General features: G+C 44.7%; 1 protein-coding gene across 1 annotated transcript in view; it reads right to left on the reverse strand.

Annotated features, from left to right (window-relative positions):
* Positions 1 to 25465, reverse strand: part of piwil2 (piwi-like RNA-mediated gene silencing 2) — a gene marked incomplete at both ends in the record, with an annotated part of 105376 nt that overhangs the window by 68321 nt on the left and 11590 nt on the right. The window contains 5 exons of the mRNA XM_084321990.1: positions 1825 to 1938; positions 2042 to 2122; positions 18761 to 18885; positions 21497 to 21614; positions 21740 to 21839. Of these exons, the coding sequence (XP_084178116.1) occupies positions 1825 to 1938; positions 2042 to 2122; positions 18761 to 18885; positions 21497 to 21614; positions 21740 to 21839 (538 nt within the window). The remainder of the gene's footprint in view (positions 1 to 1824; positions 1939 to 2041; positions 2123 to 18760; positions 18886 to 21496; positions 21615 to 21739; positions 21840 to 25465) is intronic.

Raw genomic sequence — 25465 nt, forward strand, 5'->3', positions numbered from 1 at the left:
TCCTCCAGACTCTGAGACCTTGATTTCTAAATTAAATGCAAAATTTACTTTCATCTGAAAAGAGGACTTGACCACTGAGCAACAGTCCAGTTCTTTTTCTCCTTAGCCCAGGTAAGACGACACTTCAGACGTGGTCTCTGGTTCGGTGCATGGTGGCTCTTGATGCACCGACCTAGTCCACTCCTTGTGAAGCTCCCCCAAATTATTGAATGGGTTTTGCTTGACAATCCTCTCAAGGCTGTGGTTGTCCCTGTTGCTTGTGCACCTTTTCCTACCACATTTTCCTTCCACTGAACTTTCTATGGATATGCTTGCATACAGCACCCTGTGAACAGCCAGCTTCAATTACCTTTTGTGGCTTACCGTCAAGTCACCAGTCTTCCCCATGATTGTGCAGCCCACTGAACCAGACTGAGAGACACTTTAAAGTCTCAGGAAACCTTTGCAGGCGTTTTCAGTTAATTATCTGATTAGAGTGCAACACCGTGAGTTGAGTCTACAATATTGAACTTTTTCCACAATATTCACATTTTCTGATACTTAATTTTGGGTTTTCATGAGCTGTAAGCCATAATCATCCAAATTAAAACAAATAAAGGCTTGAAATATTTCACTTTGTGTGTAATGAATTTCTCTTTTTTTATTGAATTACTGAAATTGATGAGCTGCACTTGTATATCCACATCTGTCTGTACATACAGTACCTGCATATAATCCTTTTACATATCTATAGATACTATATCTATATCTGTACATATCCCTTACAAGTTACACTGCTGGCCAGTATGACTACTACCATACTGTCTTTATACCTGTATCACTGTACATATCAATATTACAACTTTGTACATACATCTGATTAGCACTATACACAGTAGTACTAATGTACAGTATATATTGTATACCCAGTAGAGCTGTCACTAACGACAATTTTGTTATCGATTAATCAGTTGATTATTTTATCGATTAGTCGATTAATCTAAACCATTAATTTACCAGATTAATCAACAACAATTGATTATATTTGCAATTATCCTCATCCTTTTTAGCTTTAGATTATATATTTTTTTTAACTACCAGCCTGAGAGCCCCCCCACCCACCCTTTCCTCACTATTAGAGCTCGAGGATTTATCCTGTGCCTGTAAGCTAGCTTAGCTTAATTAGCAGCTAACATTAATTAAGGTTTTTAACCGCGGAGGGCATACAGGAATGGCGAGGATATGAAGCATGTTAAGACGCATTTATTGGACCCGTTGCTCGCGGAGTTTACATAGAAACAGCGCGAGTCGCAAGAGGAGTTATCACAGGAGAACGCACGGCTGAAGAGCTGCCATAGCTTCTAACATGTACGGTGTGGGTATCAGGCTCAGCCCCTCGCTTCCAGCTGGTGTGTAACACGGAAGTTATCAAATGTGACCGTCGAGTCCTGGCTCTAGGCAGAATCATGAATAGTGGTTTAAGAGAAGTTAATTCTATTTTGAACGTGATTCACTGCGCATTAGTTCGATTACACATTGCGCATGTTATGACTTTGAACGTCTGCCATTTCCACCGCAAAAGGCACGTACAATTAACAATACGACACATCGATCATGAATATGCAAATGGCGCAATTAAATTGTTGACGATGTCGACTAATCGTGACAGCCCTAATACCCAGTTTAATCATTGCTATTGTACTTTACTGTTACATTTGCACTGTTAGGAGGCAAAACCGCCTGTCGTTGTACTGTTGTAATGACTATACATTTTAATCGAATCTAAAGAAGGGGAAAGGGGGGGGTTGTTATTATGGTGTCATTACAGCTGCAGAATGAACTAACATGATATCCAGGACAGAGTCGTTCCGCAGCACTTTGTGGGACACGTCCACAGACAGGTACAGGCCTCCATCTGTACGCTTGATGGCAGTTGCGTAGCCTGGCCACACCTGCAGCCTGCAATAACAGAGACCATGGGATTTTGAATGAAACCAAGCAGCCCAGTGTCAGAGATGTCACTTCCGGTCACGCCTCTTGAAGGGTAAACGCCAACACTCACCGATGTTTTCCAAGAATGACTGCACTTGTTGGATCATAGTGATTCCGCCCCACTTCCTTCAGTCCCATGATCTTCATTATCCTTCACAAAACCAGGGGAGAGAAATGTCACTTTTATACTTGGCTGAATTTATATGTAGGGGGATATGATTAACTACATACTTGATTTGAATAATTACGTACTTTGGTTAGTCTTTTAGCATTTAATGAGAAAATGGGCCGGGTCTGGCTTTGTGTTTAAAAGCCGAGGCCTCTCTAGGGCAGATATTTTAGCTAGAAGTCATTGAGTGAGCACAATGACTTCATGTGGAAAAGAAAATAGGGGATTAGCTTATTAACAACAACAAAGCTATACTTCTGTCTGCCGTCAAGATATACCAGACTGGCCATAAGCTAGAAGCCCTTTAACCTATTTAAATGTCATGATGGATGGTAGTGGATCAAAGGACGTATTCACTCCGCAGCCATACTGGTCGAGTGTGATGCAATGAGGGGTACAGATGAGGAAGTGCCCCTTCATTTCAACGTTAAAACTTTGCTATAAAAATGGCACTTCCAAGACCCAGATTGGCCAAAAGAACAAACAGAATACACTTTCTGAATTGCAAAGTAACCATTACCTGATTCTAAATATGAGCTTGTAAAAAATCTCTGCGCATTGCACCGGAAACCGGATAATTTAGACGTGAGGACATGACAGTCATGAAATCGTTGTAGTCCTAAGAAAGAGGAGACCCAGGGCTTTCGATGGACGTCGACATTTTATAAAACTACACTACCCAGCTCACACCAGCCGCAGTCAAAGCTGCAGCCGCTTGACGTGAAAAAAGAATATTGGCGTGATTTTCCTTTCAATGTATATTACCTATCTGTGAACGTCTAGAAATAAATTGCATTGCAATCTGATGAAAAATGGTGGAGCTATGGACATTATACAAAAGTAACTGTACTTACAGTAGATTTCATTCACGGTCTTTGCTGCCCTATATCGGGCGCCTGGTGGTATTAAATCCAGATTTACCTCTGCCATTGGAAAGAGGAGATTTGGCCTGATCCATAGATGTATGACTTGGCCATAATAAGGTAATTTATAGGCCTGATATTCTATATTCATATTTCATATGTGTCCGGATGGCATAATTCAGTACTGTATCTACAACAACAAAAAAACTGTAAGTCATCAGGCTTAGTCCACATTGCAGCCGGCTTGTGGGAGGCATGGCCTAACAACGTTCGAGACAGGGGAGGGTAGAATTGGACGATACGAAATTGGGATGGGAGAAAAAGTTGATAAAAAAAAATGAGTGAGCTCAGTGGCATTTAATCACTTTTGGTCAATGTTAGCATGGTGTTATCAGGGATTAAAGCAAAAAAAATCTCCTGACTGAACTTTTTTCAGGCCAACCAAGTCACATCCATTTTAACCTCCACTGTACATTTTTATTTAATAGCGTTAGTGTTTTAAGGGAACTAGATTATTTTGAACATCTTTTCTATTGCCAGTTTGATTTTACGTAATATCAATGCCTTTTCACTTAATTAAATAATAAAAACTGATACTTTTTGCAAGGGTTGACTCTGACTTTGTCATACAAATAATCAACATACTGTAACTTTTCAGTGCACGTTTTTCAGCTGATTTTGCATGACAGTGCTTGCTTCAGAAAAGATGAATCACTATCAGGCTAAATCCAAACTTTGATTTGATTGCAATCTTGATTAGGCCATTTCAACTAGCTATTTATAATGCTTGCTGCACATTAAGACACTCCTATAGGCTAATTTGCTTGTGTGACATTTATAGATGTAGGCTATATAGTTAGGCCTAATAACCTCGTCTTGTGTGCCTATTTGTGAGCTCCCGCACAGACTGGATGGAATTCAAGTTTCCTCACTAATTGAACCGTTTTCTCTGTGCCTCTGAGCCGGGTTAGCTTAGCTTAGTTACCGTTAGCAGCCAACGTTCGTTTTTGGCGAGGATGCAAAGCATGTTAGATGCATTAGATGGGACTTATATTGGGTCGCAAAATGCGCACTCTGGCGCGAGCTATGCTGTAAACTAAAGTCTACACACTGTTGTTGGGCTGACGGAGCTGCGCTTGGGCGGAAATGAGACTAGCCACAGGATTTAAAAAATAAGAGTATCGTATGAACAGAAAGGCTATCGCACGGGTGCTACTGGAGTAAATTCATTAATCGCACAGACCGATTTTTCCGTAGCACGTGACTGTACAGCCCTGTGTAACATATAGGCATATATATATTAGGGGTGTAACGGTACACAAAATCCACGGTTCGGTACGTACCTCGGTTTTTAAGTCATGGTTCGGTATTTTTTCGGTACAGTGGGGGGGGGGCGATACCAGTGCATGCATTAATTTTTTTTTTTTTTTTAAATTATATAAATTATACTTTTTTATATATATATATATATATATATATATAGCTACTGTTTTATATATACTGTTTTTTAGTAATAACTAGAAAGTAATGGTATTTATTCAACAACAGGTGATTGATTAATGATACTGTATTATGGGGCTGCAGCACTGCAGATATACCCTACTCCAATGATCCACTCACTTTGCACTCGCTACCCAGTGGCTCTGCAGATATACCCTACTCAGTCTACAGGCTCCGGTGAAGTAGCACAGAGGATCCGTTGTGATTTTTGCACAATAAATATTCAACATTCTCTTTTGAGACTCCGCCTCAGACTCTTATCATTTGGCACTAAAAGCTAAACATTGTCACCGATATGGCTGTCCGCAACATGTCATTAATTGTGTGCGAGAGGTCGATCAGTGACCACGTTAGCGTGAGCTAAGTTAGCATGAGCTAACGTTAGATGGAAACAAGACAATATAACGTTACTGGTGAAAAAGTGATTTACCTTGGAATACTCCTGTGCCAACTTGCTGTACTTTGCTTGCAGGTCTGCAGCCATTATTGCTGGATTATGAATAGCCCCAACTTTAGTCATGGTAACATTAAAGCTAAAACTAGCTTTTCGGTTAGCTCTTCAGCTAATGCTAATAACACCAGCAAGCGAACCCATCAGAGCTCCCCGTCAACAGCGCTCTGTCGGGAGGATGGCATTTAAGAAAGTATCTGCTGTTAAAATGACAAACAGCATTGACACTTTAATTCACGGTCGGTTAAACACACGTTTGTTTTATAATGCTCACAGCAGACCGCAGTGTTGTTGATAAATTACGTGGGGCCGGGGGGATTTAAGTTCAGCAAAAAAAGGTTGACCATACCGTTGCAATCGTACGGTGCACAGCCCGTACTGTACCGGAGGACCACATTGACGCGGTACAGTACGTATCTGCGTACCGTTACACCCCTAATATATATAGTAGCCAGTGTTGGGGAAAGTTCCCTTTCTACATGAACTAGTTCAGTTCAACATTTTTAAAATGAACTAGTTCAGTTCATAATAAAAAATGTTGAACTACAGTAAAGTTCATGGTTTAAAAAATGAACTAATTTATAGTTTAGTTATTTTTTCAATACGTTGCTGCAAGCTATTATTTATCAAAATTATTGCCACAACCCATATAGAACCACAGACAGCAATCAGAATACTGGCATTTCCATAACGCTTTGCTGCCGCCCATTCAGTCCACACTAGTAGCAGCTGCACCTTTCATCTCTACAGTATATTTTCAAAAACATGAGGAAAAACGTGCTGCTTGAATGGTCTTTATTAAGTATAATAATCCAAATATACTTAAAGTACCAAAAGTGAAAGTAGTCATTGTGCAAACATATAACATAAACATGTGCCGACATAACTCTGTACTAACACAACACGAGGTAGGAACCAGGCTGAGGTATGAAACTAAGGTTGTACCTCAAAGTTCAATATTCAAAGTGCAAAACATTAATTATCTTTTCATTAAGTCAGTCGCATTCTTTTTTTTTTAAGGCTAGTCATGTGCTTATTCTCAATGGGCCGTTTAAGGTTCGCTGTCGACGTCGATGTACGGACTTGCTTTTTCAAACCGGGCGGACACAGTTTACAGACAAACGTTAGATTTTTTCCGTCTGAGTCAGTACTGACTTTAACGTAAAACACTTTTAAATGCTCATACGCCAACGCCGTAGAGTCTGACTCTGAGTGAGTGCTGCTGCTCTGCTCTCGGCTTCGTCCATACTAATGCTCGCCGGTTCCACATTGTTCTTGTTTTGAGGAGTCTAGGGCTGTCCCCGACTAAGGATTTGGATAGTCGACTATGATTGGCCGAAATTTGCCATTAGTCGACTATACAAAAATTTTAATTAAAATAAAGTAATATATATATATATATATATATTTTTTTTTAATCATTACATTTGGGCTGTGGGGGGTGCTTAACACATTGGGCGCCATGGGTTATATCCATCAATATACCCAGTCTGCCACTGTTGAAAACCTATGGAGATGGTTACTTTCTTTGCAGGGCTATAACTTTTTAAATTGTATTGCTATATTGACATTACTATGGCCCATTCAACATCGTTCAGGATGTGGGAACGTTATATTTTTTCATTCATACATTGTTGTGTTAATACCGTCTAGAATATAAATGTTTTTAAGCTTTTCTGCTGCTGTAATTCCAAAAACGAGTTATAGGCCCGACGCATATGATAGATTATCGATTGGCGTTTCTTTCCTATACACACTATATTAAAAAATTCAAATGTATATGATCTGTATACATTATGCTTCATCATGCGTGAAGGAAAGGGGGGGGGGGGGGGGTCGTTTATAATTCCTTGATCGTCAGTAACGGCTTTATTTAGTATGGGTTGATATTGATCAGATGGTTTGCATCCGAAATTTGCCATTCGTCGACTATAAAAAAATTAAAATTAAAATAAAGTAATATATATATTTTTATCATTACATTTGGGCTGTGGGGGGTGCTTAACACATTGGGCGCCATGGGTTATATCCATCAATATACCCAGTCTGCCACTGTTGAAAACCTATGGAGATGTTTACCTTCTTTGCAGGGCTATAACTTTTTAAATTGTATTGCTATATTGACATTACTATGGCCCATTCAACATCGATTATCCATCGTTCAGGATGTGGGAACGTTATATTTTTTCATTCATACATTGTTGTGTTAATACCGTCTAGAATATAAATGTTTTTAAGCTTTTCTGCTGCTGTAATTCCAAAAACGAGTTATGCCGTATTAGCTATCGCGTTCCGCTCTGAGCCTTATGAGATATACTATCTCCTATGATACCTAATGTATCTCCCCACGAACAAATAATACATGCACCACACCTGTATGGGGCTCCGCCCCCATGGTGGCACCGCCCATATAGCAGTGACTCTAGTCACCACACACCCTTCCTCTATTTTCGTCCCAGCGTACTCGGATGCGTGCACCGTACGATAACTAGTAGGATGAAAAGATTAAAGAAGATTCGTAATGTTGAGGGCTTACCGGAGGATTGTGTTTCCCTGGATTCTCCGGAGCTTGTCTCGACGACACAGACCTGTGCTGGTGGTTCCTCGGCTGACGGCGACGGACCGGGGGGCAGCGTACAAGGTTTGGCTAACGGGTCGGCTTGTACAAAGGTGAGGTCTGTGTCAGTAGGCATCGATGTCGGTGTTAGTCGTGCTGTGGAGTATGTTTCAGCACCGGGGCCAGGGCGGCTTGGCGATCGTCCCACTGTCGTGGGCGATGTCTTGGCGATCCTGGAACATGCTGTTAACGCTAATGCTACTACTGTTTTTTCTGCTAACACTGATGTTGACGCTGGAATGTCTAGTAATCCCCGCCGCGGGTTTCCGCTTTTCCCTCCTCTTACCAGCTTCATTGATGAAGGTCAGTCGGTGGTGGATGTGGGGGGGTTTGCTGAGCTTTATTTACCTTTTTTACGGGTGAAGGGGCTGACAACGGGGTGCAGGCCGGGGGTACCTTGGCTAAGCAGCCAGGTAGCCTTTTTCCTGTGCCCAGGCGGGGATGAACGGCGTTCCGCCCGGCCGATGCTTGATAACATATCGGCTCGGAGGGTGGCAGTATGGACGAATGAGTGGTATACTGCTGCAGGATGGCATTTAGCGGCGGCCAGTGTTGTGGCTCAGCTGGCTACTTTCCTATCCAAGATGGCGTCGGGTTGTGGGTCTTTGGGTCAGACCGACATTGTAAACGTGATTCATGTTTGTGGTGTTATAGAGATCTTGACTCGCAAGCTATAACTGCGGGGAGGATTCGGATGCTATCAACTTTAGTTGTTAGGCATGTTTGGTTGGAGCAGTCTCCTCTTGGGGAAGAGGATAGGTTTTCTCTCCTCATGACTCCTTTTTCCACAGATAGTCTTTTTGGGCGTTCTGTGGAGGCGCAGGCGGTTATTGATCGGGGTCCTACACCGTCTCACGCTGTGCAGCCAGAGGTGGGGGCACGGTCTCGTCAACGACTGTGGCGAGATCCTCGACAGGCGGCCATTTTCCCCCCGCCAGTGGTGCCCTGGTTGGAGTGTCAACAGGGTATCGCGAGGCCGACAGCCTTGGCGGCCGAGGGATCGGCCATTTTGGGTGATTTCGGGTTTGGTATACCAACCCGTCGTCATTTTGCCGCGAGCAGCCCGCTCCCCGTTCGGTCCGCTTTCTGTTACCCTCAGAAGCGGGGCTCTGAGCGTTCTCCTTTGGCTGCGGGCCGCGAACCTTCTTTGAAGCGTATGCGGCCCCATTCTTCGCTTCTCATGGGGGCAGGGGCTGATACCCAGTTGATGGCTGAGCCTGGGTCTGTCCGTGAGAATGTTCCGTCGTCGCGTGGTTCCTACAACGCAGGTTGTGGGTGGGTGGAACCTGGTGTTACAGCTGCCACTAGCTCCGGTGGTCAGCAGGGGGATTCGGTGCCTCTCTGTTGAATGCTCAGCAGGGGTTACCCCGGCTTCGCCCTCGCCAGGCGGGGTGTCGCGCTGTTGCCTCCCACTCCCGTCAAACCGGCAGTGGTCTGCAAAGAAGAGGCGAGCGTGATTTGAGTGGTAGCAATATCACTGCAGGGCTTCGGCGTGTGGGAGCCCATGGGGTCCTCATGCCTTGCGTGTCTAGCTGCGGAACAACTCCTCAGCATACGCTGGTGGGGTGTTCAGGGGGCGAGTGTGTGTCCACAAGTTTGGTGACAGCTCCTCCCGTATCAAACCGGCCCTTTCTGTCGGGGTCCTCCCTTGGGTGTTTTGCACGACGGGGGGGACCGGGCCAACTATCTACGGTTCCTTGCGGCCCAGCGTCAGTTGGCGGCGGGGGCACTGTGGGATTATATTCACATATGGCGACGGGAATGCCTTTTGAATCGGTGGTTGCAGAGAACGTTAGAGGCGGGGCTGGTTTTGCAGTTCGCACAGCCCCATCCTCCGTTCTCAGGTTTGGTACCGACCCTATTGTCAGGGTCGGACGCGGTGACAGCCCTGGCCGACGAGATCCAATCTCTGTTGGCAAAGCAGGCCGTTGTTGTGGTCCCGAGCGAGGACGCAATGTCAGGCGTCTACTCCCGTTATTTTCTGGTGCCCAAGAAAACAGGGGGGGGTCAGACCTATACTGGATCTGTCCGCGTTCAATCGGTTGATTGTAGCGAGACCGTTCAGAATGTTGACCGTCAAACTCCTTCTGCTTGCTGTCAGGAGGGGGGACTGGTTCACCTCCATAGACCTGAAGGATGCGTATTTTCACGTTCCTATTTTCCCTCCTCACAGGAGGTTCCTACGGTTCCTGTTTCAGGGCGTAGCGTACCACAGAATGCCGTTCGGGTATTCTCTGGCTCCCCACACATTCACCAAGTGCGTGGCGACTGCACTGGAGCCTTTACGTCGTCGGGGGATACGAGTTCTATTCTATCTCGACGACATTCTACTCCTCAGTCGTTCGGAGGAGTTTGCCAGGTCTCATACCAGGCTGGTGGTGGAATTCCTCACCAGCCTGGGTTTTGCTGTGAATTGGAAGAAGAGTACACCTCTTCCCAGTCGACAGGTGGAGTACTTGGGCTTGACCTTGAGGTCGAGGCCCATGTTTGCGACCCTCTCGGAGCAGCGTCGGGGGGATCTCCGTCACGCGCTCGGGGGTTTCCGTCTGGGAGGGACGGTTACGGCGCTGCAGGTGATGAGTCTGCTGGGCCTTATGTCGGCTGCTCACGTGGTGGTTCCTCTTGGCCTCCTCTTTATGAGGAGGATACAGAGGTGGTTTGTCTCTTTGAGACTGGATCCAGTGAGGGACAAGAGGAAACGGTTGACGGTTCCTTTGTCGATATGGGGGGACCTCACCCATTGGAGGAGGCTGGGTATCCTCTCCGTTGGGGTCCCCATGGGCGGCAGGAGCTCACACGTCACGGTCTTCACCGACGCCTCTCTCACGGGTTGGGGAGGGGTGCTTCGGTCTCATGCAGTGGGGGGCAGATGGACGGGTCATGCTGGCCAGGTTACACTGCATATCAATGTGTTGGAGTTGAAGGCGGTTCTTCTGGTCCTTCAACGGCTCCACCACCTTGTGGTGGGCAGGCACGTTTTGATCAGGACGGACAATGTGACGGCGGCGGCGTATATCAACAGGCAGGGTGGGACTCGTTCCGCCCGCCTGCTCCAGGCGGCGCGCAAACTGCTGCTATGGGCATCCCGCAGGCTGCGCAGTCTGAGGGCGCTCCACGTTCCTGGTACGGAGAATGTGGGGGCGGATGTGATGTCTCGGGGCGGTCTTCGTCACGACGGGTGGGAACTCCGCTCCGACATAGTCAGGCAGATTTGGGATCGGTTCGGGGGGGCCTCGGTAGATCTGTTTGCGTGCCGACGTTCTCACAAGTGGCCCTTGTGGTTCTCGCTCAGTCAAGCAGATCGTCCCCCCTTGGGGGTGGATGCCTTCGACGTTTCCGTGGCCGCCCGGTCTTCTGTACGCCTTCCCTCCTGTACAGCTGTTGAGTCAGCTGTTGGAGCGGATACGGAGGGAGCGCAGGACGGTGATCCTGGTCGCGCCGGACCGGGGCACGTCGGTGTGGTTCCCGGTCTTAATCCAGCTTCTGATCGCTCCCCCTTGGGTCATTCCGTGGTCGGAGACGGCCCTCTCTCAGCACAACGGGGTGTTTGTCCGCCCTCCGGTGTTGGGTCAGCCCCTGATGGTGTGGCTGGTGGGGGGGTGAGTCTGGAGGGGATGGAGCCCTCTGTGGTTGATACCATTCGGTGTGCGTTTGCTCCCTCCACTGTTGCGGTTTACGCGGGCAGGTGGCGTGCGTTCAAAGAGTGGTGTAAGGGGGGGGGGCTGGGACCCAGTCTCCTGTCCCCTGGATGCTGTTCTGAGTTATCTCCAGTCTCTTCTTGATGGGCTGTCGGCTTCGACGGTGAGGGTATATGCGGCAGCTATATCCTCTTATCATGAGGGTTTTGAGGGGACTGTTTTGTTCAGCCACCCTCTTGTGAAGCGTTTCCTGCTTGGCGCTCGACGCGTTAAGCCGGTGCAACGCTCCTTGGCTCCGACTTGGGATCTTCAGTTGGTCCTCGGTCGGTTGTCCTTGGCTCCGTTTGAGCCGCTCGAGCAGGCGCCTTTGGGCCGGCTGTCCTTCAAGACCGCGTTTCTACTGGCTGTCACTTCCGCTAAACGCGTAGGTGAGCTCTGTGCTCTCTCGGTACGTCCAGAGTGCCTGTCTTTTCGGACCGATTGCGGTGCCACTCTGCGACCTAATCCTGCTTTCGTGCCTAAGAATATCCGGAGTTCCTTCCGCTCCCGGGATATTGTGGTTCAGGCTTTTCGTCCTCCTCCTCACGCTAGTGAGTTGGATGCGGGCCTTCACCTGTCATGTCCAGTCCGTGCTTTGGGGTTTTACCTCAGCCGTACTCAGGGCTTCAGGGTTACCGATCAGCTTTTTGTCTGTTACGGTGGGGCTCATGCTGGTAAAGCGCTGTCGAAGCGGCGTCTGGCCTATTGGTTGTGCGAGGGTATTGCCCTCTGCTACACGTTGGCTGGGCAGGATCCCCCTGGGGGCGTCAGGGCGCACTCAACTCGTGGGGTGGCTGCCTCTGCCGCCCTCCTGGGTGGGGCCTCGGTGGAGGACATCTGTGCTGCGGCTTCTTGGTCCTCCCCGGGCCCCTTTGTTAGGTTTTACCTCATGGACATGACCGGGGGTTCTGTCTCCCAGGCGGTTCTGGGGTCTGTGGCCTTTCCTGCTTCCCTTCCTTTGGTTGGGTAGCAGGGGTGTATGGGTATGGGCCACAGTGTGTTGGGTCACACGTGGTTCCGCCTGTACGGTGTGTTCAAGGGGTTCTAGTTTCCCTCTTGTTCGCATTTCAGGTGGAGTTGACTGCGCCCCCCCTTCGTTAGGGAGGATGGGGTGACAGGGCTCCCCGCACCCCTTGATGTGGGCTTACGGGTCCTCAGGGGGTACATTTGTCGGGCTTCGCGTCCGCTCTTCCCCATATCTCATAAGGCTCAGAGCGGAACGCGATAGCTAATACGGCATATAACGGTAGGTTATGTAGATAACCTAGTTATATTAGTATTGGCTGAGCGTTCCGCTCTGCGCGGCCCTGAGTTCCCTCTTGAGGAATCTTTTCCTGGGACGGGTTTTTGGCGAGGAAGGGTGTGTGGTGACTAGAGTCACTGCTATATGGGCGGTGCCACCATGGGGGCGGAGCCCCATACAGGTGTGGTGCATGTATTTTTTGTTCGTGGGGAGATACATTAGGTATCATAGGAGATAGTATATCTCATAAGGCTCAGAGCGGAACGCTCAGCCAATACTAATATAACTAGGTTATCTACATAACCTACCGTTATAGGCCCGACGCATATGATAGATTATCGATTGGCGTTTCTTTCCTATACACACTATATTAAAAAATTCAAATGTATATGATCTGTATACATTATGCTTCATCATGCGTGAAGGAAAGGGGGGGGGGGGTCGTTTATAATTCCTTGATCGTCAGTAACGGCTTTATTTAGTATGGGTTGATATTGATCAGATGGTTTGCAGTGAAATGAATAAACAATCGGGCTGAAAATAACGTTACTGTCCTCTTACCATTCGCAGATGACTGGAGGAAAAATATCCCAATTATTTGACGTCAATATCCTACATCCATTTCCGGTTTGTATGGCGCAATAAACGCCGAAATCATATCGATTATTAAGTTTAGAAAGCGATCCAAATGCACTATAGTGTTTGTCTGGATCCACGTAACAAGATGCGACTGCCGGAGGGATTTCCTCGACGCACCGATCACCACTTCCGGTTTTGGCGAGTGTAACTCGCCCGACCAACCACCAGGCGGCGGTATTGAGGCGTTGCAATCTCATACAGGGTCCCACTGCAGTCCGGAGGTTGGCTGGATGAATTATGAATGCCATGGCGAAAAAATTTAATATTGATCCCAAAAACGGAGTAAGTCGTTCAACGCATGGCGGGCAAAAACGGCGTAACTCGTTCTTGGCGCAGGATGTGTTAATGTCTGACTGAAGGCTTCTTGTCCTCTGCAAAATCATGCAATTGGTCCACTGATGGATACGTAAGGGATAATGTATAGCTACGAGGTCATTGTCGCAAAATAATTGACCGACACGGAGTTTAAAATACCGAGCCGCCTCGGCGAGGTGTTTTAAACATCAGTGAAGGTCAATTATTTTGCGACAATGATCGAGTATAGCTATACATTATCCCGCTTATTACATGGCTAACTTACTAACAATATACCTAATTCATTTTACATCGACTCGCAACACTGGTTCTGGCTCCGCTCGTCGCTCCGCCCGGTCATCGCCTGCAGCTTCCCCGGCAGCCGGCAGTGTCTGATTGCACTGATGTCAGTGGGCTTGATTGCGAACAGCTGCGCACAGCGGTCATTATTGTTCCACAGAGGTCCGTTATTGGGTAATATCGGACCTCTGACGCGCGCTATTGACCAATCACAAGCAAGCATTTCGGCGAATGTGAAAACGCCATGTAATAAATCTTGATATTTGTTTAGTCTAGTGTGTTCATTAGATGGGTGAAATCCTCTTTTCAGTGCCTCTTTGCCCGTTTTCTTAAGCAGTTAGCCTCTGGTATGCGTGCCATTAGCGTTAGCCACGCTTCTAGGCCTCTTTTCTTTTGGAAAGAATGATACAAAAAAAACAATTATTATTATAATTACGGCTCCTTTCGACTGATTAGTCGACTATTCGACTAATAGGGGTCAGCCCTAGAGGAGTCCGACAGCCAGGGGTGACGGGCGCGTACGCGTCACAGGCAGCTTGCTGTTGCCAGATTGGGTGGTTTTCCGCATTATTTTGAAGCCTGTTTACGGTGTGTTTTAACTGGGTTTTCGGCTGAAAGGCATATGAAATCTGGCACACTTTTGAATGCAGTTATAATACAGTGCTGAGAATGAACGCGTTCTCAATTATGTTCATCTAGTGGAAATACAGTACGCTCAGTTCACGTTCACCCAAAATAAACGCGTTCATGAACGATCGTTCATTGAACGCGTTCAGGTACATCACTGATAGTAGCACAGATTATATCACTTATCTGAATATCCATCACATAATGTGCCGGGTTACACAGTAAAATGGCGACATTGGGTTAAACAAATTAAAAGTAACGTCTGCACAGCGGCACAAAAGGCACTACACTGGCTAGGGGTGCACCGATGTATCGGTCGGGTATCGGTATCGGCCGATAAGTGCCTTGTTGACTGCAATCGGCCTATCGGCCGATAAGCTCGAATGTACCGATGGCAGTAGCCGATAAATTCAGTCGCGTCCTGCATAACGGCGCCGCCCCCAGTCCCCCACACACACACACAAGCTACTGCATCAAAGTTACTACTAAATATTCAACATTCTCTTTTGAGACTGCGCTTCAGACTCTTATCATTTGGCACTAAAAGCTAAACATTGTCACCGATATGGCTGTCCGCAACATGTCATTAATTGTGTACGCGAGGTGGTCGCTCAGTGACGACGCTAACATGAGCTAGGTTAGCTAGCATGAGCTACCGGGAGATAGAAGACTAACGTTACTGGTGAAAATGTGATTTACGTTGGAATACTCCTTTGCCAACTTGCTGTACTTTGCTTGCAGGTCTGCAGCCATTATTGCTGGATTATGAATAGCCCCAACTTTAGCCAAGGTAACGTTATGGCTAAACCTTTAACGCTAGTTAACGCTAGCTTTCGGTTAGCTGTTCAATGCTATTAATAACACAACCAAGCGAACCCATCACAGCTCCCCGTCAACACCCCTCTCTCGGGAAGATGGCATTTAAGAAAGTATCTGCTGTTAAAATGACACAAACATTCGTTTTGTGGCATTAACGTTATATAGTTAGTGTTACACGTTCAATAACATCAGCATATTATTTACCCGAAGATAGCAAGTAAGCAAGGCATTACTCCGTTCATAGCTCAGTTCCATTCCGTTGCTCATTCCGTACCCAACTACCCATTCTGCAATCTGTTAATAAAGTTTTCAACCAGACAAATGTATAGAAAGGCTTTGTTTTATTATAACATTTGTTGCAGTAAAATCATTGTGTCTCGTTTGGTCATCCTGTGGACTCTGGAGCGCTGGTTGGCGGGCAGCTAACGTATTAGCTTGTTGTGGTTCTCGCAAGCAGATCAATGGCGGCATGCCCGGAAGTAGAAAATGAATAAACGCTTGCCGATTGGTGGTAAGAACAGCAGGAGGTGGGTGCTAGCGGTGTGGCGTAATTGGCCGAATCGACTGTCAATCAAAATGGTTCTATTGCATTGGTTGAAAGCTCTGGTTGAGAGAATAGTATCCATCTGCAGGACGCCAGACGATACTGGGAGAGGGATAGTGCTACATGGCATTGCTGAATTAATACCATAAACATATTTCTTGATGTTTCCTTTTTTTAAGTAAGAAAAGAGGCCTACAAATACAAACATACAAATATACAGTAGTTTCATTAAAAAAAAATTATATTAAAAAAAAATATTAAAAAAAATTACAAATACTTTATTTTTTGCCACAAGTATCGGTATCGGCCGATTGTGTTAGTTGAACAATCGGTATCGGTGGCCAATTTTCATATCGGTGCATCCCTAAAACTGGCTTATACATGAAAAAAGGATAACGACAGTTGGTACATTAGCTCAATCATAGGAAGGATCACGTTAGCCAACTTAGCGCCTCTTCCAGTCAATCACACTGAACAGTTAAATTTGCAGGTAAACAATAAACTGCGTCACTTACATCATTGACTCAACAATCTGGATATCAGACTGGATCCCACATGAAAGAAATAACTATATTAACGGTCACTTTTCAAACTAGCGTATGTCTCAAACTGAACTTCAACTCTTGTTCTGAGCTCACAACACTCGCGAGGTACATAACAGATCTTAAAGGGATAGTCCGCTAAATTATTTCCCAGCCTTTTGTACACAGGTAGCCAATTGACAGAAAATCCGTCGCGACTCCGAATCAAATTGATGGAAATTCGTCGTAGGACGGAGCGCTTTAATTAGGGATGCACAATAATTATCGGGCCGATATCAGCAATTATGACGTCATCCCGATTGATAGCTCCGATAATTAAATGCGGTGTGGGTGAATTGGGAGGAAGGGCGTTTGTTTTTACTGTAGGCTCCTCCCGTTTTGCAAGTACAGTGGTACGACTGATAGCATGTGGTTTAGGAAGAGGGCGTTTTACACAAATCCAGCGCTCCCTTTCTTGGCTGTGACGTAGCCACGTAAGTTTCAGAGGCAGCGCGGATGTAAACAAAGATGGCGTCAGTAGTGTGGGAATAGTTTCAGAGGAAAGTTTGCTTGCTATTTGTAACAAATGCAATGCAGAAGTTCCACGAGGAGGGAAAAGGGCAACAACTTATAATACATCCAACCTAACAAGTCACCTGCAACATCACCACGATGGTGTGTTAAAAGCCTACGACGAAGCGCAAGCAGCTAAAGCCTATTGCTCCGTAGTAGCCAGGTTAATTTGCACCACCAAGCACTGCTTAAAAGCTAGCGGCTTGAGCCCTTGGGTCATTTCTGTCAAACTTCTTTAATTTAGCAAACGCCTCGTCAATAGGTACAAACGCTGCAGGTTCCTTTGTAGCTGGCTTTGGATTCACAGCAGCTTTAGCTGCTCGCTCATCGTCGTAGGCTTTAACACACCATTGTAGCGGTGGTGATGTTGCAGGTGACTTGTTAGGTTGGATGTATTATAAGTTGTTGACGGATTGTGAATTTTCTGATTCAAATTATATTTGGAAAAATAAATATAGTCACTTTATCAGTCAAAACTGTGTCTTGGCTTTGTTTTGTTCATAGTAGTAATGCTCATGTCATGATAAATCTGGTTACCGGTAGGTCAAAACTACAGGAATATACATTTAAAAAAAACTTTTATAATACAATAAATATCGGTATCGGTCTTGAGGAGCAGAAAGTTATCGGTGTCAAAAAATCAATATCGTGCACCCCTAGCTTTAATCCCTGTGTTATTCACCATCAAAGATGGAAAAAAAAGCCCTGATCAGTTTTTTTTTATTAGTAACCTATACATAATTTTAAAAAAAGACTGCTGTTTGAAATCGAATTGAGCCGAATTCAATGAATTTCAACCATTTTCATATGTATCATCTGTATTATCTGCGAGACAACACCAACACACAACTCTCTCTCAACACTCTCTAATGCAAGCAGCGTCTCTGTCTGCAATGCATGTCCGACTGGAGCCACTGTCTGTGTGTGACTCTGCTTTGGTCCAATCACATTCCCCCACCCAGTCTGCGAATCAGAGGCAGAGTAGGGCGGGTCTTCCCGGCACGCTTGGTTGTCTCAGCGACCTGCACGGCAGATACACCCTAATCACCTGGGGCAGTGCAGCGCATAATGTTTATATTAGGGATGTTCGATATTGGCTTTTTTACCGATATACTGATATTGTCCAACTCTTAATTTCCGATATCAACCAATACCGATATATGCAGGGTCCCCCCCCCCCCTTTAATGCACAACATTATGCATACTTGACAATAAATAAAATAAGAATTTGTTGTTACTTGCTTGCCTGGGTAAATAAAGATTAAATAAATGTAAAAAAAATATATATATATTTAAAGATAAAAAAATTTAACCGATACGGATCATTTCCGATATTACCGGTATGCCGATAATATCGGACATCCCTAGTTTATATATATCTATGGTGTAGCGGGCTCCGTCGTCTCGAGTCTACTACACTTAGTAAGTAACTTACTCTCATGCTCGCTCACACGCACGCTCGCTCTCTCACGCACACACGCTCTCTCTCACAGTCGCTCTCATGCTCTCATTCCAACTCCGCTGAGAGTTGTGTTTCTGTTATGTTTTTTGCACACGTCATCGATCAGTTTCCGCAATCGGCGAGTAGAAAGCATTATCGGAATCTCATATTTATACCGATTATCGGCCGATACCGATCGCTGGCCGATCGATCAGGGCATCCCCTAAATGAGTCTTGCTTTATTTCATCATCATCCAAAGTTGGCATGTTGTTCATGTGGTCCACTATAATACAGAATATGCTGCCGTTTTCAGTGTGTGCACCTCCAGCCACTCAGATGCTATGTCAGCAGGCTACATCACCCACGCATGAGTGTTTCAACAATGGGGAGTAAGTCACTCATTCACTCACTCCGTAAAGAGATTGTTTTAACCAGAATAAAGACCTGTACTGGCCGGCCCCTGGGTCTCCAATAAAGATGAAGCGGTGAAGTGAATATGGTGAACTCTACCTCCTTAGCACCACATTGTAGAAGGGAATGCATAGATCTGAGAAGGGCGGCAGTATCTTTGTCATCTTGATAGTGATTTGGACTTCCTGGTTGTCGGTTCGTCTCTCGCTCTTCAGGACAACCACCTGTACAGATAGGGACCAGATGCCACACGTCTTAAAACAAGCTGCTGGGAGTCTGGGCCTGAATTACCACCTTCAATTCTAAACAAAATTGCTGGACAATCTCTAATGAAACACACAGAAGGCATGATTCTCTCGCTAAGTGAAGTACAAGTTGTAACTGATCACCAACTATGGCCAATGTCAAAATCCTGTGCTATGCTGCGTTCAGAGGAAATGTACGCACACGCACATCCAAAACAATTCCACAGGTGCAGGATAGAAAATGAAAGATATTATCTGCACACCATCTCATATGCTCCCATGGTGCATTTAATGCATAATATTTTTACCTAAACAGGTCTTCGTCAGATGTATCTACACCTGTATCTACACCTGACAAAGACCTGTTTAGGTTGAAACGTTGTGCATTAAATACACCATCGGAGCATAATAGAGAGGGTTGCCGCGGTGATGTGAAATGTCCCATCAATAATAAACTCCGGTGACACCAGACATTTTATAAATTTTTTGTTGTTCAATATCTGTAGAGCAGTTACTTTGAACCTTAATGTTATGAGGCGACATTGTTCCGCTGTGTCTGTCCAAGGCATGGGCCGCTTACCGGTTCCACGGTTTACCGCGGTTTGAAAACATTGCGGTGTCAAAACCACTAAAATTACGTTCAGACGGTAGGTGCTGATGGTATAAGTTACACTTCAAATCATGAACTTAACATGCCTGTCAGAAATGTCAACTGGAATAGCTTGGAGTTACCATGGCTAGCTAGTTATAGTTGTATATATGTATGTAGGATAATACATGACATGGTCTGCTGTCATCTGAAAAGTATGCTCAATGCACGGGGGTAATTAGCGTTACCCCTTCGCAGAGTGGTTTGCCTGGAAAGTAATATCTAGCAAGCTATACAAAAAGAAAGTTTAATGCGACTGATCTAGAATCAGAATATTCCACCCATAAATAGCTAATTTCAAGTATAAATAATGTACGGTTTTGGCGGGAGCTAGCTAACGTTAGCTAGTAGTACCGGTGACATGTTGCCAATTCTGGTCGACTAACGTTAGCGAGATTGGCCTACGTTCAGTTACATATTAAAGCGTAGTGCAGAATGATAGGAGTCTGAGGCGGGGTGTCGAAAGACGACGCTAAACATTTATTAAACATCAACACAATGTTGACGTGGAGCTCGTTTGCCGACAGGAAAGTGCGGACAGGAAAGTAACAAACAATATGGTCCGTGGGCGGCTAGGTGGTGTAGTGGGCAAGGCACTCGCCACCAGTGTGGAGACGCTAGGATTCGCGTGTTTGAATCCAGCTCTCCACATTGTTTTCAGTTTAGCTGGTCGTCCGCAGTAATACACATTGGCCGTATTACGGGGAGGGAAAAACTGAAGGGTGGGGATCGAACGTTGTGAACAAGCGACTCCTACAAGTCGGTTGGTGCGCCTGCGCAGTAGAATCAGGAAGTGTCGGGGGCAGCGTGAGCCTCCCACGCGTTACTCCTCGACACTGAGAGATCGAGCTGCGCAGGTGAAAAGATGCGACTGCTGTTACCTCAAGTACCGGAGGGGACTTGTGCTATGTATGACTTAGTCCACATTGCAGCCGGCTTGTGGGAGGCAAGAAACAGCGTTCGTGACAGGGGAGGGTTGAATTGGATGATACGAAATTGGGATGGGAGAAAAATATAGAAAAAATGGGAGAAAAAGTGGATCAAAAAAAAAAAACAATATGGTCCGTGCGGAACCCTTATCCCCAACACACACGTTCCGTGGGTGAATTATGTTGAACCACCACAAAATATGAATTGTTTAAATGTATGTTTAATCCAGTAAGAATAGTACTAGGCTATATAACATACATCGGTGCAAGTATATTGCATTAACAAAAACGTATTGCCCTTTTGACATGTAGCCTACATATTCATAATCATGAACGTTTATTTGGAAGTATTTTTTATTCTGTACTTAGTTTGAAAGTGGTCAGACAATTCCCTGTGTGTAATACAGACCGTCTTCACATATTCATAAATAACACTTACAGAAAAGCTGATTGTGCGTGTTTGTGCACTGTAATAAAAGAAGTGTTGTTCAATGGGGGGAAATTGGCCCTTTCTTTTTTACAGAATACCGTGATATACCGTGAAACCGTGGTATTTTTAACCGTGGTAAGGTTATCATACCATCAAAATGTCATACCGGCACATGCCTAGTCTCTGTCCATCTTTGTCCGTTCTTAAATCATATTTTATGACGAGTATCCATTTGTAGGACAGAGTTGATGTTAGGTTCTAATAAAAAAATAAATAAACCAACAGACAGTAATACCTTCCGTATTTAGTGAATTGGGCAAACACACTGTTGCTAGTCTGGACTCCTGCTGGTCGCGCAGACACTTTAGGTTATAATTATTTAAGTATTGATAACACGCTTAGTATTTTACAAATTAGCGGTTTTTATTTGATGAATGTGGGCACTGATATGTGAAAATTAACTAAATGGGTTTTATTCATATAAAAAATAAATATAATATACTCAGTGGATGCCTGAACAAGGCAAGCCTAGAACGCAGCATTAATCACATACAATAGTCAATCAACCAAAGTGATACCCACATCATCCATCTTGACAGGCAGGTAGAGTATCGAGCCATCAAAAGCCACAACTTCCCCTGTGACCGATCGATGATCTTTCATCATGCCAAACCGCATTCCCATTGACTCAATGTTTGGACTAAATAATATCATTGGGGCAAAAAAGAAAAAAAGATTACTCCTCACAGCATGATAAACGTTCCAATTCAGGTTACAGAAAATGTTTGTCTTACAAGTAATAATGAAAGAGGGGTGTTGTCATACCTGAAAGTAACATGATACTGATAAACAGCTTCATTCTTGCAATTAATGGGGATTTGATTGGAGCCTATAGTTAGAGCAGTCCCTTTTGTACCAATCTTATCTAGTGTTGAACTGACATGAGGGGAAAATACACAGAAACATACATGGTACAACATCATTTAAATGTTCATATCAACACATCAATAGCAGACTGAACAATTCCAAGTGTTGACAGATTAAGCTTCCGAATTCTATGACATCAGCATTACTGTAAAGTTAAAAGAACGATACTCACCGATTTGCCTCCATTTGTATGTCTACCTTGGTCGGTGGGCTAGCTGGATGCTGTGGGGCCTCTACAGGAGGGGGTAGGGGTGCTAGTGGGTCTGAGGTAGGAACAGTAGGTGGGATGGGATCTGGAGGCAGACCAAGCAGTGCAGTGGGTCCTCTACCTGCACCCATCGCGGCTCTTCCAATCCCCATCATCTGAGAGGTCAGACCTCGGCTGTAGAAGCTGCAGATGGATCAATGGCAGCTAGAAATAATGGGATTCTACTCAACAGAGGACTATTGAAACTAGGGGTGGGAAAAAAAATCGATACGTAGTAGTATCGCGATACTTTGCATGGCGATACTGTATCGATACAGGGACGCCAAGTATCGATATTTAATTATTCATTAAAAAAAATTGTATAAGGAAGTTGCATTGTTCATTTCAATACCCTTAATAGTACAGTAGTCCACACACACACACACGTGCATTCAGTTAAGTTGGAATATGACTGTAATACAAACAGTTCAGTTTGTCAGGTACATGCAACACAGATTACAGTGTTTACATCCGTCTGCTTGAGAAAATACCATGTTCTGCAATACAAATTATTGAAGTGAGATGAACAGACTGATTTATTTTATTAGATAAAACATGTTGACAGTTTTACTTTACAGTTGAAATAAATATAAAAATTTGACACAAAAATAATAATCACAATATTCGCGATAGTATCGTATCGCGAGGTCTCTGGCGATTCCCACCCCTAATTGAAACAGTCTCTGAATTAGTCATCACCAAGAGGAATTGATCAGATTACTGCCCTCATGGCCCGTTAACACTATGGCGTCAGTCCACGTATATATACGGGTTTTGAAAATGCGCGATGTGGACCAGAGCCACGAGTATATACGTGACGAGTTGTTATCGTTTTATTCCTTATTTATAGCGCTTCTTAGGTACCCGATCCACTACCAGCCTCTTTGCAGATATTTGATTTTCGAAACATGCAGTACCGGCCAAACCCGCTTAGGGGCGCCATCGCTCCACTGCAGTATCATTGTGATTTTTTTTTATTTTTTTTAAGTATAGTCCTGTGGGCGGATCATAGTTCCCTGATCCCATCCGAACATCCTCCATCTTGGATTAGTTTGCCGAGCGTTTTTTTCAGCGTGGCATAATGGGATTTATGATTAGCCTACCAATGTGCATATCGATCTACCAGAATCCGATGAGTGGTGAGGAAATGCTGCCGGCGATCACATGGCCTGACGGTAGGATAATATTACCCCAAATTACAGCTGGATTGGACATTGTTTTATAACGTAACGTGATTGGTCAATGAAAATGCTATATTGAACGCACACTGTATTGCAAATGAATAATAGTAATCAGCGTTCCCCGCCGCCCCCATTTCATCCATAGATGCTCTGTAATAGTCCGGATGCTACGCAGTTCGTTTTATTTCATTCGTATATATACAGCAGAAATGGCGTTTGATATAACGGCGCCAACGTTTAGCCTATTATATAAGCTCCCGGGAAAAAAGCCTAGACAAAAAGTGTGTTATACCTTATATTCACGACGCTATAAAATGACAACCAACCGATGGATTTTTATTTTCTTTAAGCCATTATGAAGGCACGGTTTATGCACTCAAGTGACAATGAGAATGGACAGATAGCAATACTATAAATGATATATAAAGCTCTTTGTAAACAAACCTGTCCTCTGGCACCATAATATGTATTATTAGACGGCGCCGAACGGTCGTCAAAGTGTTAACATATTATGAATGATATAATCAAGTAATAATGAGACACGTAGAGGTGTGGAGGTAATCAAAAGCAAGTTGTAAACCATATCATTCCATGTAGCCAGTAGCAATTAGGGATGCACCGATCCGACTTTTTCAGTCCAGACACCGATCCGATACCAATTGTTGAAATAATAAACTGTATGCCTCACTAAACATTTCTTTCCTAACTTAGTGAAACAAAATGTAACAAATGAACACAGATATAAATGTACTGAATTGTTAATTATTTAATGTATTATATTATTATAAAAGAAAATGTTTAAATAATGCGATTTGTGTCACCCACTTTGCGTCGGGTATATTACTGTGCACCGTTATATCAACGGAGCAGGACATAATAAAATCGGTAGCGTGTATGTGTGTATTAGACTCTGTGCAATATCTCATTATTACTGCTGCTATGTGCTTTAACAGGTTCAGCGCCAGAGGTCGCTGTGGGCGTATGGCCATGTGTGCCAGCGCTTTGTTCAATGGGGATAAATGCCGGTGTTTGCAGTGCTAAAACTATATTAAAAGGGGAACTATTTTACTATTTCTTTCACTATTTGGGCACTTTTACACAATTCCTGTGAGTCTATGGAACACCTCTGTAAGGTTTTTTTTCCAAAAAATTCATTGTTCTGTATTTCTAATCAAGTACTCAAAAACGGCATTTTTCTACCTCAAGATCTTAAGCCGTTTTGAGGCTGGGCTCCAACCACTGTAGCCCTTTTACACCGGCCAGGCTGCGTGAATACTTTCGACAACAAATGTTTGTTTCCGCGTTCGAGTTTTGCGCTCTGATTGGCCAGGTCATGCAACATGTGCGCCAATCGTGGGACGGCAAGGTTGGCGCCTATTTCCGGGTCTAACAGCCTGCAAACTACCTAACGCCTAGTTTATCACTGGTTAAGCTTATGAAAGCTTATCTTGCGCAGTTAATTTTTCTATGCTTCGATCGCCACCAACGGAATATACGCGGTACATTACAGACACACTCCGATCGAATTATCGGATCAACGCAAGATTGATAACATATAGCCCTTACCTTGTCTATGATGTACTGCAAAAATAATAATCCAATTATCTGATCGCCATTCCAAATACTGATCGCAATCGTGTTTCCAACGTAATCCAGCATTGAACATGAACGGGGGGGGGGGTGTCGATGCATCCCAATAACCGCTTGTCTTGCCCGAGTATTTAGACCTCGCTTGCACGCCACAGCTCGGCCCAGACAAGCCACAGTTTCAAATGGAGTGCAATAGCGGCCGCAAGGCGTTAGTCTGCGGTATTGGACGTTTGCGATCTCAGACCCATTCCCAATGATAACATCAGGCTGGATGGATGAATTATGAATGGATATAGCTAATAAAAGAAATAACGATGAAAACCCGACTTTTCTCGGGTTTGGCGCCCAACGTTCGGCGAGTTAACCCGACTTATGTCGGGTCTGGCGTCCAATGTGTTAAGATGAGTTCTAAAAATAGATTTCCCAGTAATTCATGCGAGTACTCGATCTGGGAAAATATTACTTGTGCTAATCCCTACTACAGAGTGGCATCATTCAAACTAGATGCACCGAAATGAAAATAAGGAAAACCGTGGCAGAATAATAATAATAATAATAATAATAAGTTATTTCTTAATTTATTTGCCTTATTTATTCTTTAACCCC

This window comes from Notolepis coatsorum (assembly GCF_963971535.1).
Source record: "Notolepis coatsorum genome assembly, chromosome: 9".
Lineage (NCBI taxonomy): Eukaryota > Metazoa > Chordata > Actinopteri > Aulopiformes > Paralepididae > Notolepis > Notolepis coatsorum.